The sequence below is a fragment of the Marmota flaviventris genome, chromosome 2, assembly GCF_047511675.1.
Source record: "Marmota flaviventris isolate mMarFla1 chromosome 2, mMarFla1.hap1, whole genome shotgun sequence".
Lineage (NCBI taxonomy): Eukaryota > Metazoa > Chordata > Mammalia > Rodentia > Sciuridae > Marmota > Marmota flaviventris.
Window position 1 is genome coordinate 184,020,784 of NC_092499.1, and position 12,334 is coordinate 184,033,117.

The 12,334-nt window shown below is 43.9% G+C and overlaps 1 protein-coding gene across 2 annotated transcripts in view; it reads left to right on the forward strand.

Annotated features, from left to right (window-relative positions):
- Positions 1-12,334, forward strand: part of Dhx35 (DEAH-box helicase 35) — a 72,222-nt gene that overhangs the window by 52,639 nt on the left and 7,249 nt on the right. Inside the window, exons 16-20 of one of the 2 annotated variants that reach the window (XM_027945320.3) lie at positions 625-719; positions 2,327-2,404; positions 4,640-4,769; positions 8,319-8,400; positions 10,419-10,490. In XM_027945320.3, coding sequence (XP_027801121.2) covers positions 625-719; positions 2,327-2,404; positions 4,640-4,769; positions 8,319-8,400; positions 10,419-10,490 — 457 coding nt within the window. The other variant, XM_071608921.1, reaches the window with a different exon arrangement.

Below are 12,334 nucleotides of genomic sequence, written 5' to 3' on the forward strand. Positions count from 1 at the left end.
GGCGGGAAGCTGCGGGCAGGTGGGGCGGGCAGTGTGGTTTGGTCTGTCTAGCACCCTAGAGGGTTGGTTGCTGCAGATTCTGTTCCAGGAGCCACAGAGTAGCCCAGGGTGCTGTCCTGGTCTAGTTTTGCCTTGGGCTTCCCAGGTGAGATGAGCCCTTGTGAGCACTTCTGAGAGGCCACCACCTTACAGAAGGGCCTAGGAGCAGAGAAGCAGCACGAGGGCTACAGCCCACAGCTGCAGTCCCCCTTGCCCCCCTCACCCCACTTGCCCCCGGGCTGAAGCCAGGTTTCCAGGTGTCCGAGTAAGAGAGCAAGGAGTGGGTATGGAGCTGAGCGCCCTTCGTGACAGGGCCAGTCTGGACCCACCTTGACGGGTGGCGAAGCCCTCACTCACTGTCACAGCTGCCGAGTAACAGAGCAGATTTTTTTCTAAGAATCTCTCGAGGCTGGGCCTCATTCCACTTGGCAGGGTGAAGTATTTATTTAAGTTTGTACATGTTTATACTCAGAAAATTAGACCATATAAAATATTGTCTCATTTTACAGTATGTATGGAAAAATGTATTTTATGCCTTGTGGACACATTAGATGTTGGCAATCAAATGTGCTTTTTGTCTTACAGGAAATTTTGGCTGTTCTCAGGAAATTCTAAGCATTGCAGCCATGATGCAGATCCAGAATGTCTTTGTGATCCCCTCAAACCAGAAGTCTCAGGCAGTAAGTCCAACGTCCCCTGCACTGTTCGCCTTATTCTCGTTCACTAGGGGTGTTTGTTGTTAAAACTCACTCAGAAGCTGCTGAAGACGGAGCTGTGCCGAGGTTGCTGGCTCACATTTTGAGTGTTTACCGTGTGCCTGACATTGTGTTTAAGCATTTTATGTGCACAGTCTCATTTTATTTTCACCATAAACCTCAGTGGTGGATATTATTATCATCTTTCAAAGATACAGGCACAGAAAGGTTAGGTAACTCCTTCATGGTTGCACAGCTGGGATTGGCGGTGTTGGCTTTCAAGGTCTACAGCCCCAGACCTCACCACTGCACTGCTGACTATTAGTTCCCATCAAGGAAACTGTCATCCAGGCTGCTCTGGCAGAATCCTTAGTAGGCACATTAGTGACATAATCAGTCAGGTTACCTGTGCCAAGCAGGCTGATTCTAGGTGCTGCACTGTCAGGGTGGTGCTGCAGGTGGGCATGTGGAGCTAAAATCCAGCCACCAAGACCTGCCTAGGGCACAGGCAGTAGTGCTGAGCGAGTGAGCCCTGGAAAGCCTGGAGGGAAAGCACTGGACTGCACTCAGCTGGCCAAGGGGAGGTGTCCCCTGGAGGCCACTCAGGTGCACTTGGAGTCCGCTTCCTGGGGAGAGCAGCCACCTTGCACAGGGGGAGAGTCTGGTGTGCAGCGAGGACACCTGTTTCACCCTCCCTGACAGCGGTTTGTCTGTACACTACTGTACCCTTCCTGCCTTTGTGCCCAGATGGTAATGTCCTTTTTCTCAGGTTGTTTGTCCATTTATGAACTTTTGTGACAGTCCTGCCTCAGGGTGGACAAACTCACTTTCAAAAGGAGAAAACTGCATAGCAGGCTACTGCCACTTCTTGCCATCCAGAGACTGCGTGTTTTGCTCACTTACTTCGTTTGTTGTCCTTCTCACCACTGTTTATTCACTGTTGTATTCCAGGTGCTTAGCACAGGGCCTGGCCTCTAGTAGGTACTTGATGGAAATCTCTTAATGAATGGGAGGAAGGAGGGGAGAAAGGGAGGAAGGTGAGTGATTATGTGACATTTGGTTCAAGGATGAAGTTCTGGAGCTAAGGTGTGCATTAGTGTACTGCCCCTGGGGAACGAAATGCACTGTCCAGGGTCTTACAAAAAGAATTCAGGGATGGGCTCTGAAAGGATGTGCATCAGTGGTGGCCTGGGCTATGGAGTGTCCGCCATGTGCCAGCCAGCCAGGCAGCCCGCCCCCTGCCTCCTGGAGCCTGGGAGGAGTGTTTCTGAAAGAAGAGTCCTGCAGGACCAAGGAGAAGAGAGGCGAGAACGCTCACATGCATCCTCCTCCTATTCTAGGCGCTTTATTGAAAATTATCTTAACCCACAGCAACCTTGATGGAAGGTTTTAATTCTTTGATTTTACAGATAAGGAAATTGAGGCTGAGAAAGGTGCATAACCAAGCTGAGGGCTTTCAGGTGTGGCACAGCTAGGATGGTGTGAGCCAGGCCTTTCTGAATCTGCAGCCACATGCTGTTCGTTGCACAGTGTCACCCCCAGTAGGGAGACCTGCAGGAGGCAGCGTCTCAACGGAGCTTTGTTCTTTCCAGATGCGGGTGCACCGAAAATTTGCTGTGGAAGAGGGCGATCACCTCACCATGCTCAATGTGTATGAAGCGTTTATCAAAGTAAGCAGACCTCCGCCAGGGGGAACCCCATACACCCACCACTCGGGGTGACCCAGGAGCAAGGATCCCAGACATTAGTGCAGAGGAGTGGCCAACAGTCCCCTTTATTTTCCTATTAGATTTCTTGCCAGTGGGTTGGGCGTCCTGCCTGAGGTTCTGGGATGTATTGGTGGAAAGAGCTCGGGATGGCTTGGTGCTTTTCCTCACCCCAGTATGCTGTGCACTACAGCAGTGAAGACCCAGTCTCCTGCTCTGCCTGTCTCACGGAAGGCAGCATTAGATTTTCTGCCAGATGAGTGAGGCTGAGAGCAACTAGAGCCTTGGGTTGAATCTTCTCAGCTGCCGTGAGAAAACCTTTAGGTAAAGATTTATCTGTGTATATCCTCACATCCTACGTACCGTTTAGCAATAGGCATTTTTTTTTATTGGTTGTTCAAAACATTACAAAGCTCTTGATATATCATATTTCATACATTTGATTCAAGTGGGTTATGAACTCCCATTTTTACCCCGTATACAGATTGCAGAATCACATCAGTTACACATCCACGTTTTTACATATTGCCATACTAGTGTCTAGTGTATTCTGCTGCCTTTCCTATCCTCTACTATCCCCCCTCCCCTCCCCTCCCATCTTCTCTCTCTACCCCATCTACTGTAATTCATTTCTCTCCCTTGCTTTTTTTTCCCCTTTCCCCTCACATCCTCTTATATGTAATTTTGTATAACAGTGAGGGTCTCCTTCCATTTCCATGCAATTTCCCTTCTCTCTCCCTTTCCCTCCCACCTCTTGTCCCTGTTTAATGTTAATCTTTTTTTCATGCTCTTCCTCCCTGCTCTGTTTTTAGTTGCTCTCCTTATATCAAAGAAGACATTTGGCATTTGTTTTTTAGGGATTGGCTAGCTTCACTTAGCATAATCTGCTCTAATGCCATCCATTTCCCTGTAAATTCCATGATTGTGTCATTTTTTAGTGCTGAGTAATACTCCATTGTGTATAAATGCCACATTTTTTTTATCCATTCATCTATTGAAGGGCATCTAGGTTGGTTCCACAGTCTAGCTATTGTGAATTGTGCTGCTATGAACATCGATGTAGCAGTATCCCTATAGTATACTCTTTTAAGGTCTTCAGGGAATAGTCCGAGAAGGGCAATAGCTGGGTCAAATGGTGGTTCCATTCCCAGCTTTCCCAGGAATCTCCATACTGCTTTCCAAATTGGCCGCACCAATTTAGCAATAGGCATTTTTAAGTTTATTTTCAATGTTCTACACAATGAAGAGTAAATAATATAGCTTAAAGTTCTCTCTAAAAATTGTTCAAAAGAATGACCTAAAGTTGAAGAAAATGATGAAATAAGTGACTGCATATAAAGGAAAGGGAATAATATTTCACATTTTTTATTATTTGTTTCTTAAATACTTTCTTAGAAGAGGAGAAGTAACCAAATTTTTATTTTACCAGCGATTTGAGGAAGATCATTCAGTTAATGAATGATTTTCAGGAAAAAAAACTCTATTGAGACTTAAATTAAAACTAGTTAAAATTTATTTGTATGAGTACAATGGACCATCTCCAATTTGAAGCTTTTTCTAGCAGTAGAATATGGATATAGGTGGACATTGCATTATTCTTTGGTTGCTTTTTTGGAAAATCTTCTATGAATTAAATTTTTTGTTTTAATTTAAAACTCTTTTCTGCCTAGCTTAGAACATAATTTTAGAGAAACATTCCCCACAGCAAAAGCTTAGTCTGAGGCATGATCACTTTTAAGAATGTAGAAGATAATTAAGCACTATTGATGGAAAATTCATACTTTAGGGACAAATAATTCTAGTTTGCAGATCATTTCTGCATTGATAAGTGTCATATCACTTGCCTGTTGTTTAGTAAAATGATAAACTGAAACCTGCCAAAGAAAAGTTGCCGTGCAAAGGACACAGGAAGCAGTTCCTTCTGGTAGTTCTGCCTCACACAGGTGCAGGTAGCTCTGCTTGTCCCTCAGCTCTCATTTGCTCTGTAGTGTGGAGAGTGAGGTCACAGAGCAGTCACGTGACGTGGTCGTCAGCATCTGTTTGGAGAGATGGGACAAAAGGAAAGGCCAGTTATGATCTGAAGATCCTTTCTCGTTGCACGAGCAAATGGTGAAAGAGGAAATAGTCATCTCGCGGTGCTGCCCGCATGTGGGCATTCCTGTGCTTTCCTAACGTTCCTCTGTCTGGCTTGTTCTGTAGCACAATAAGAACTCCCAGTGGTGCCAGGAACATTTCCTGAATTACAAGGGTCTTGTCAGAGCTGCGACCGTGAGAGAACAGTTGAAAAAGCTTCTTGTCAAGTTTCAGGTGCCCAAGAAGTCTAGCGAAGGTGAGAATGAGCTGCCCCGGGCATTAGCTATGGCAGTTGGGGACTTGCCCTTTTTGCTCTGTTAGCTGGAGTCTTAGACTTCCCCTGCTGGCGTGGTGGGAGGCAGCACTGTGCTGGGACCGACAGTGGTTTCATGTTTTTTAAATAAATTACCTGCATCCATGAAAAGCTCAGTGTTAAGTTGCTTATCTTCCCCAAGGAGGTCCATTTTTATTTCTGAGGGTTGTTCCCACAAAAACAAATGTATAGGTTATGACAACACATTAACAGCAGCTTGTCTGTAGTCCCAGCAACTGGGGAGGCCCAGGCAGGAGGATTGCAGGTTTGACACCAGCCCCAACAATTTAGTGAGACCCTTCTCAAAATAAAAAGCAAAAAGGACTTGGAATGTAAAGTGGTAAAGAATCTCTGGGTTCAATCCCTAGTAACCACTCCCTAGTAACCACTCCCCCCCCCCAAAATCATTAACATTCACCTTATTATACATCATATAATTAATATAATCATGTAGTTAATTTAAGAATGAACACTATTGGTGGGGGAGGTACTGGGAATTGAATTCAGGGGCACTCAACCACTGAACCACATACTCAGCCCCATTTTGTATTTTATTTAGAGACAGGGTCTCACTAAGTTGCTTGGAGCCTTGCTGTTGCTGAGGCTGGCTTTGAACTCTTGATCCTCCTGCCTCAGCCTCCTGAGCCTCTGGGATTACAGGTGTGCACCACTATGCTTGGCAAGAATGAATACTTCTTTTGTGTATGTGGTACATGGAATTCAACTCCAGGGCACTCTACCACCCAGCTACAACCCCAGCCCTTTTTATGTTATTTTGCTATAAGGTCTTGCTGAGTTGCCCAGGCTGGCCTTAAACTTGTATTCTTCCTGCCTCAGCCACCCCATCCCCAGGAACTGGGATTATAGAAATGTGCCACTGTTCCTGGCTAAGAAAGACTACTTTTAGTGGATGAAATGTATGGCTATTACATAAAAATTACGTTTTATTTTCATATGCAAGCATAATTAAAGCCAGTACAATGTAGTTAGCATAGGAAGTCACCGAAGGTAAGGCAGAAAGTAGTTCTGTATAAGACAGTCCCTGACCTCTAGCAGTGACAGTGAGGATCCTCTGTTAATCAAGGAGAAGGGGTTACACTGTGGCAGGGGCTCTACAGATATTCTCTCACCTCGTCTCCCACTGTGTGAGATGTAAGTGATTGTGTCCTTGCTTTACAGGACTCAGAAAGTCCTGGGGAGATGTTAACTGAAGTTCAGGGTTACACAGTTGGTAATCAGTAGAGCCTGATCTGTTCGGCCCAGAAGCCCACACTTTTGAGGGAGTGACGCACCTGCTGGTTTATTCAGCAGTCCTTGTGGATGCTGCGTGCCAGACGCTCAGCCATGTTCTCACCCCGACTGGTACTTGTGAACATTGCTCACTTGCTTCTAGCAGGCTGCTCATTATTCTGAGTGTTTCATATATTAATTCATTTAATGCTCATAATAACCCTGTGAAATATGTACTGCTATTATCCTCACTTTATAGATGAAAGAAATGAGGCTAAGAGCAAAAAATAACCTGCTGAAGGTCACACAGTGAGCTTGTGGTCATGTTGACGTCATTAATAGAAATAGGCATTTTTGCGGGGTAACAACTTGGAGAGAAGCTGATCAGCTTCCTGTTGCCAGGCAGGAAGATGCCAGCCTTACTTCCGCACCTGTGTATCTTAATCTGTTTTTCATTATCAACCCCCTGTTCAGGAAAAAAAGTTATATTAAAATTAAGTTCTTCATAACAAGAAGAATTAAATGCTGAGTAATAAATTTTGCGATGAAGAGTTGGCTTTGAAGGGCCACAAACCATTGTATTTTCTAAGCTATTCTTTCCACCTCCACACCCAAGAGCCAGTTTTCATCTTTTGGAAGTGACATCGCCCCGGAGACAAACACATGTTTTAAAAGGTCATTTCTGAAGGGCATTTAGAGAGAAGGGACTGAATCTTGGATCAGATGATGGTGCGAAATGTAGATTTTGGATCAATCAGTTCTGTACTTGGGAACAGTAAAGAAGATCATGGAGACTGAAAAAATTACAGGCAAATTTAAAACATGTAGATATTAAAAAGTAAATATTAAAGATATTTTCAGTAGTCATGAGATAAAAGATAAAAACATTTGATAAATGAACAAAGGATTGGCATATAAAATTCACAAGGCCAGGTAATGTGGCACACACTTGTGATCCCAGCAACTTGGGATCTGAGGCAGGAGGATTGCAAGTTTGAGCCAATCTCAAAAACTTAATGAGACTGTGTTTCAAAATTTAAAAAAAGGGTTGGGATAAAATTCAGTGGTAGAGGGCCCCTGGGTTCAATCCCCAGAAGTGGGGGGGAAAATTTAAGTAAAAATAAAAGACGAGGAAATTCATAAATAAATATATAGTTATCAATCAAATAAATATAAAGTAAAAGAAGGTAACTTTGTGTGTGTGGGGGGGTGTTTGCTGGGGATTGAACCCAGGCCTTGTGTTTGCTACACAAGCTTCCTACCACTTAGCTACACCCCCAAAGGTAACCCTTTTTGCCAAAACATTGTTGGTAAGAGTGCAGTGAGACTGACATATTTGTATATTGTTGATGACTTTGTAAGTAGCACCACATTTAGGGAATTTGCCAACAATTATATTTTCATAGCATCTAAAAATACCACCATCATTACGTATCAGTAAGAAAGAAAACCATGCTACAGGGGGCTGGGGTTGTGGCTCAGCAGTAGATCACTTGCCTAGCATGTGTGAGGCCCTGGGTTCGATCCTCAGCACCACATAAAACTAAATAAATACAATAAAGGTGTTATGTCCAACTACAACTAAGAAATAAATATTTTTTAAAAAAGAAAACCATGCTACCACTGTAGTTGTAAATGCTGTTCTGATCTAGTAAGTTGAAGTGGAAAAAAAAAAGAGTGAATCTTAAAATTGATGAAAAATGGTGTGTCATAAACCATAAAAATAAGACTATTCTTTTGCATAATCATTTGGAATTTATCTTATGGATATCATCTAGAACATGGAGCTTTATTCATGAGGGATGTTTATTATATCAATAGAAACACCAATGAAAATGGAATATTTGGAAATTTTGAAGAATTGTACACTATAGCTTATAACCTCAGAAATGATGTAGAATAATATTTCAGTTTGTGCCTTATGGAAAGAATATCATTCCCACAAGGTGCAGACTACAGAGGAATTCTGAGGTAACTGGCCAGCCTGTGCACTAACTCTCTTAGGGTCTGGTGTCCAGCCTTCGTCCAGTCCTTTGTGGCCTGGAAGTGTGGAATGGCCCCAAGTTCAAGGAGCTGTCCTGCATTATTGTTCTCAACAGCCACTGTGGGAGTGGGGACCTCTTCAGATGGTGCCAGGGTGTCTCGCAGCAGCCTGGGGTGGGGCCAGGACTGGGTCCCGTGCCTCACGGCAGAGGCCTGAAGAGGTGGCGTGTAGGGCAGGTGAGGGTCTCATGTGTTGCTCATCTGGTGCTCTGTGTGCAGGTGATCCTGATCCGGTCCTGAAGTGCATTGTTTCTGGATTCTTTGCAAATGCAGCGAGGTTTCATTCTACTGGAGCTTATAGGTAACACAATACTTTCTGAAGTCATTTATTAAAGAAGAAATCTTCAAAATGACCCTCCCCCCAAAAAAATGCACAAAATGCTGATGTGCAGAAATAGTAGAGCAATTAATTATTATTATTATTTTTATATTTATTTTTCAGTTCTTCAGTGGACACAACATCTTGATTTTTATGTGGTGCTGAGGATTGAACCTAGCGCCCCGCGCACGCCAGGCGAGTGCGCTACTGCTTGAGCCACATCCCCAGCCTAGCAATTAATTATTTTTAATTTAAATCATGTCTCCCTCAAAAACTGAGTTGAAGTTAGTTATATAGTTTTAAGCAAATTGCCTCGACTCTCTGGAAGTTGTAATTCTTGTTTTGGAAGGACCACAGTTACATGCTGGAGGCTGGCACTGTCTCAGCTCCAATTAAGGAATGCTGTGACTGGAGGAAACCATTAAAGATGGTGTTTCCTAGAGAAGTTACTTTGACTGTTGGGGAGTCCATTTTGTCTGTAGAGCTCGGTGGGACGCACCGGTTCCTGGTGTCTTTGGAACTTTGCAAGTGTTTCTTAGTTTGGCAAACGTGCCTCCTGCTGCAGTCTGCATTCTCTTTCTTCCATCCCATTTTCTAGGCATAGAAAATCACTGATTATTGATGCCTACATCAGCCTCACTGTATTCAGATATAGTAAAAAACTTAAGTGTTAGTTTAGCCTTCTTTTCTCCAAATTAAATCATTCTGGCTCTTTGAGCAGATGCTTTAGTCTGCCTCTTCTATGCCGTGGCTCATTGTAGTCTCCTCCCTTCACTGTAGTCTGTCAGAGTGTGGCTGTCATCATTTCCTCATGTTAAGGCTCTCTTAGCTCTTTTTTGGATGTCTTCTCTGTATTATTTTGCCATTAGTTTTTTTTTTTTTTCCCCTTGAGAAAATACTGAAAACCTGTTCTTAAGGCCAACCAAGAGATCCCTTTCCCTGAACACCAGGCTTCTGTTAAAGTGTCTAGAGTTCAGTGAGCATTTAAAGTTTTTTGGCAGCAATATCTGCTGCATCCAGCATCCTGGTGGCTGGCTGAACTTTAAAGTGCAGCACTTGACAGTTATCTCTAGTGTGTTCTGTTGGCTTGGCCCATCTTTGTCAGGATTCTGAGCCCCTCCCATATTGAGTCCTCTGTGTTTGAGGCAGTCCTTCCAGGAGGCAGGAAGGTGGGACCACCCTCTGGAGAGGCCTGAGCTCTTCTCCAGCGAATGTCCTTGACTTGTCACTTTGATTGGCTTACTCGCCCTCCTTCTCCTGAAGACAAGTCAGCCATTTCTGCAGGCATTCTAAACATTGCAATAAGTGCCCTTAAAAACAACAACAACAACAACAAAAACCAGGAGCTTCATGAGAGGTTCTAAGGCCAGTTATTCCTTTGAGACCAAGTTCAGTGTGGGGTCAGCTCCCCACCATTTGGGACAGCCAGGGCCCCCAGGATGCTGGTTTTATTATGATGCCAGCGATGAGCTTAGTCCTGTGTTGGAAGCACTTCCCCTGATGAAACAGATTCCCTGGTGCCCTGAGAAGTTCTGGACAGTGACATCCTGTAAATGTTCTGTGATCTGTAGTTATAATTCTTAATTCAATTGAATAAAACTCATAGTCCAATACCGAGCTTGAACACATCTTACCCCCTCTTATATTCTTTAATTTTGTAAAATAGGAAAGCTTATACAAGAAATCATATTATTTCTGCCCAAAGGAAATTGTTTTGAAAGAGATCATGCAGAACATAAACACAGGCAAAGCATTATATTCCTAAATGCTTTTTTGGAGGGGCCACGAGTTGCTTTTCTTCCTTTTGTATGATTTATTTCTGACTCCTGGGGTGGCAGCAGGGGAGGGTCAAGGAAGGGCACAGAGTAGATATAGAGAATTGTTTCATTCAGTGAAGTTGAATCTGTCTGCATTTTTTGTTAATATTAGAAACATCTGTGGGAAAGTCTTGCTGTCAGTACTTAAAATGTGCTTCAGATGAAATTCTTCTGTCTTCCAAGGACTATCCGGGATGATCACGAGCTGCACATCCACCCTGTGTCCGTCCTGTATGCAGAGAAGCCGCCTCGATGGTGAGCCACTTTTGCTGCTGGGCCTCGGAAGCAGGGCCTGATTCTTGTTCAACTCTGGGTCCCCAGGTCCTGGCACAGGCCCTGGAACACAGGTGCTCTGTACGTGTTTGTTGAATGCATCTTATGCTGAGTTGTGTGTAGAACTTCTGCTCTACTAAAGGTCCCTTTACGCAGACTGATGTGTGTCTGCTACTCGTCCTTTCAACAGGGGTTCACTGTCACTCACTGCCCAGATGCCCAGCCCTGCACAGCTGTGCAGAGAGATGACTTGGGGTCCAGCCCCAGTCCTGATGGAGACAGGCCTAGATTGATTCCTGTATTGTAGGAGGACTTTGCTAGAGGGATGTATAAAGTATGGGCACTTCCGGTGCCAGAGAGAGTCACTTCATAGACAAAAGTTTTTCAGACAAAAAAGGACCCACAGGGCATTCAGACTGAGGAAATAGGGTGAGCAACCTGGGGCAACATCAAAGAACTTCCTGTCTTTGGGGAATGGGGAATCACTGTGGCTGGCCATGGCTGCCCCAGGGGTGGCCTGTGAAGTGGTGCCAGCCTGCAACCCTGGCCGGGAAGGAAGAAGTTTTGTGCAGAGGTCAGGCGAAGGCATTCAGATATTTTTATAGCATTTTGACAAGTTGTGCTTATGTCTGCCCGATTTAAAAACTAGTAGATTTGGGCTTATATTTTGTGTCTTTTTAAAATTGCAGTTTTTAAATAATTCATTTATACAATATACAATATTTTTGTATATACAAAAAATATTGATTGACAATGGACTGGAAATTTTAAAGACAACCACTGGTCCCGTAACTAGTCGGAAGACAGAATCCTGGGGAAAGGGGAGGGGTGCATGTATGGAGAGACGGAGGGAAAGTGGCAGGAGATAAAATTAGAAGGTAGAAAATTTTGGCGTAAGATACTTTGTGCCAGTAGTTTTCAAAGTATGGCCTCTAGACCAGCAGCATCTCCTGGAAACTTGCTGGAAGTGCAGACTCTGGCCGTGTCCAGTCTGCCTGAGTCAGAACCGCAGAGGGGGGCCCAGCACTCTACTTAAGTGGTGCTTCACATCAGTGGTGAAGTGAGCTCTCACCTAGATCAAGGGAGTAGGCTGTCCTGTAACCAGCACAGACCTAGAAGCTTTCAAGGTGGAGAGCAGCTTGGTCAATTCTGGATTTAGAAATGTGGTCATTGGTGTTCGGGTCAAATTGGAGATCTCAATTCTGAATCTCCTATAAAGATCTGCTGACTTTTGGTTATTTAAATTTGGGAGTTGCTTAAAAGAAAAATGTTTTTCTTTTTCCTGTTTCATTTTCAAGGAGCTTCACACGGAGGTGGAGTTCCTTGGAAATGAAAGGGTGGTGGATATAGAGCCAGTATGGAGCAGACCTGTGCCTCTCAGTGCCCCTCCCCCATGGCCTCTGCAGAGGGTCCCCTCCTTCCTTTTCATCAGCTGGGACTCTTTTATTGGTTCTGGGGGGTAGCAGAGTGTGGCTGGGCATTTATGGTTCTGAGGAATGCCCTGAATCAACACTTAAGATAGCTCAGAAACTAGTTATGTGCTCCTGAAGTCTGGTGTTTTGAAATTATGTTCTTGGTTCAGATGATTCAGTCTTTTTGTTCCCCCATTAAGATATCATTTATGAACAGTGAAAGATGAATTTTGACAAATGTGTACCTCCATGAAATTCACACTCTAAATAAGACAAAATATTTTCATCACTTTGGAAAGTTCTTTGTGTCTCTGAAGTCATTTCCCTGCCCTTTTCTTGATCAGGCATCTGCCTTCATTTCTTATATTGTCTAATTATGTCCTCAAATTTCGTTCAGAGCTATATAAACATACA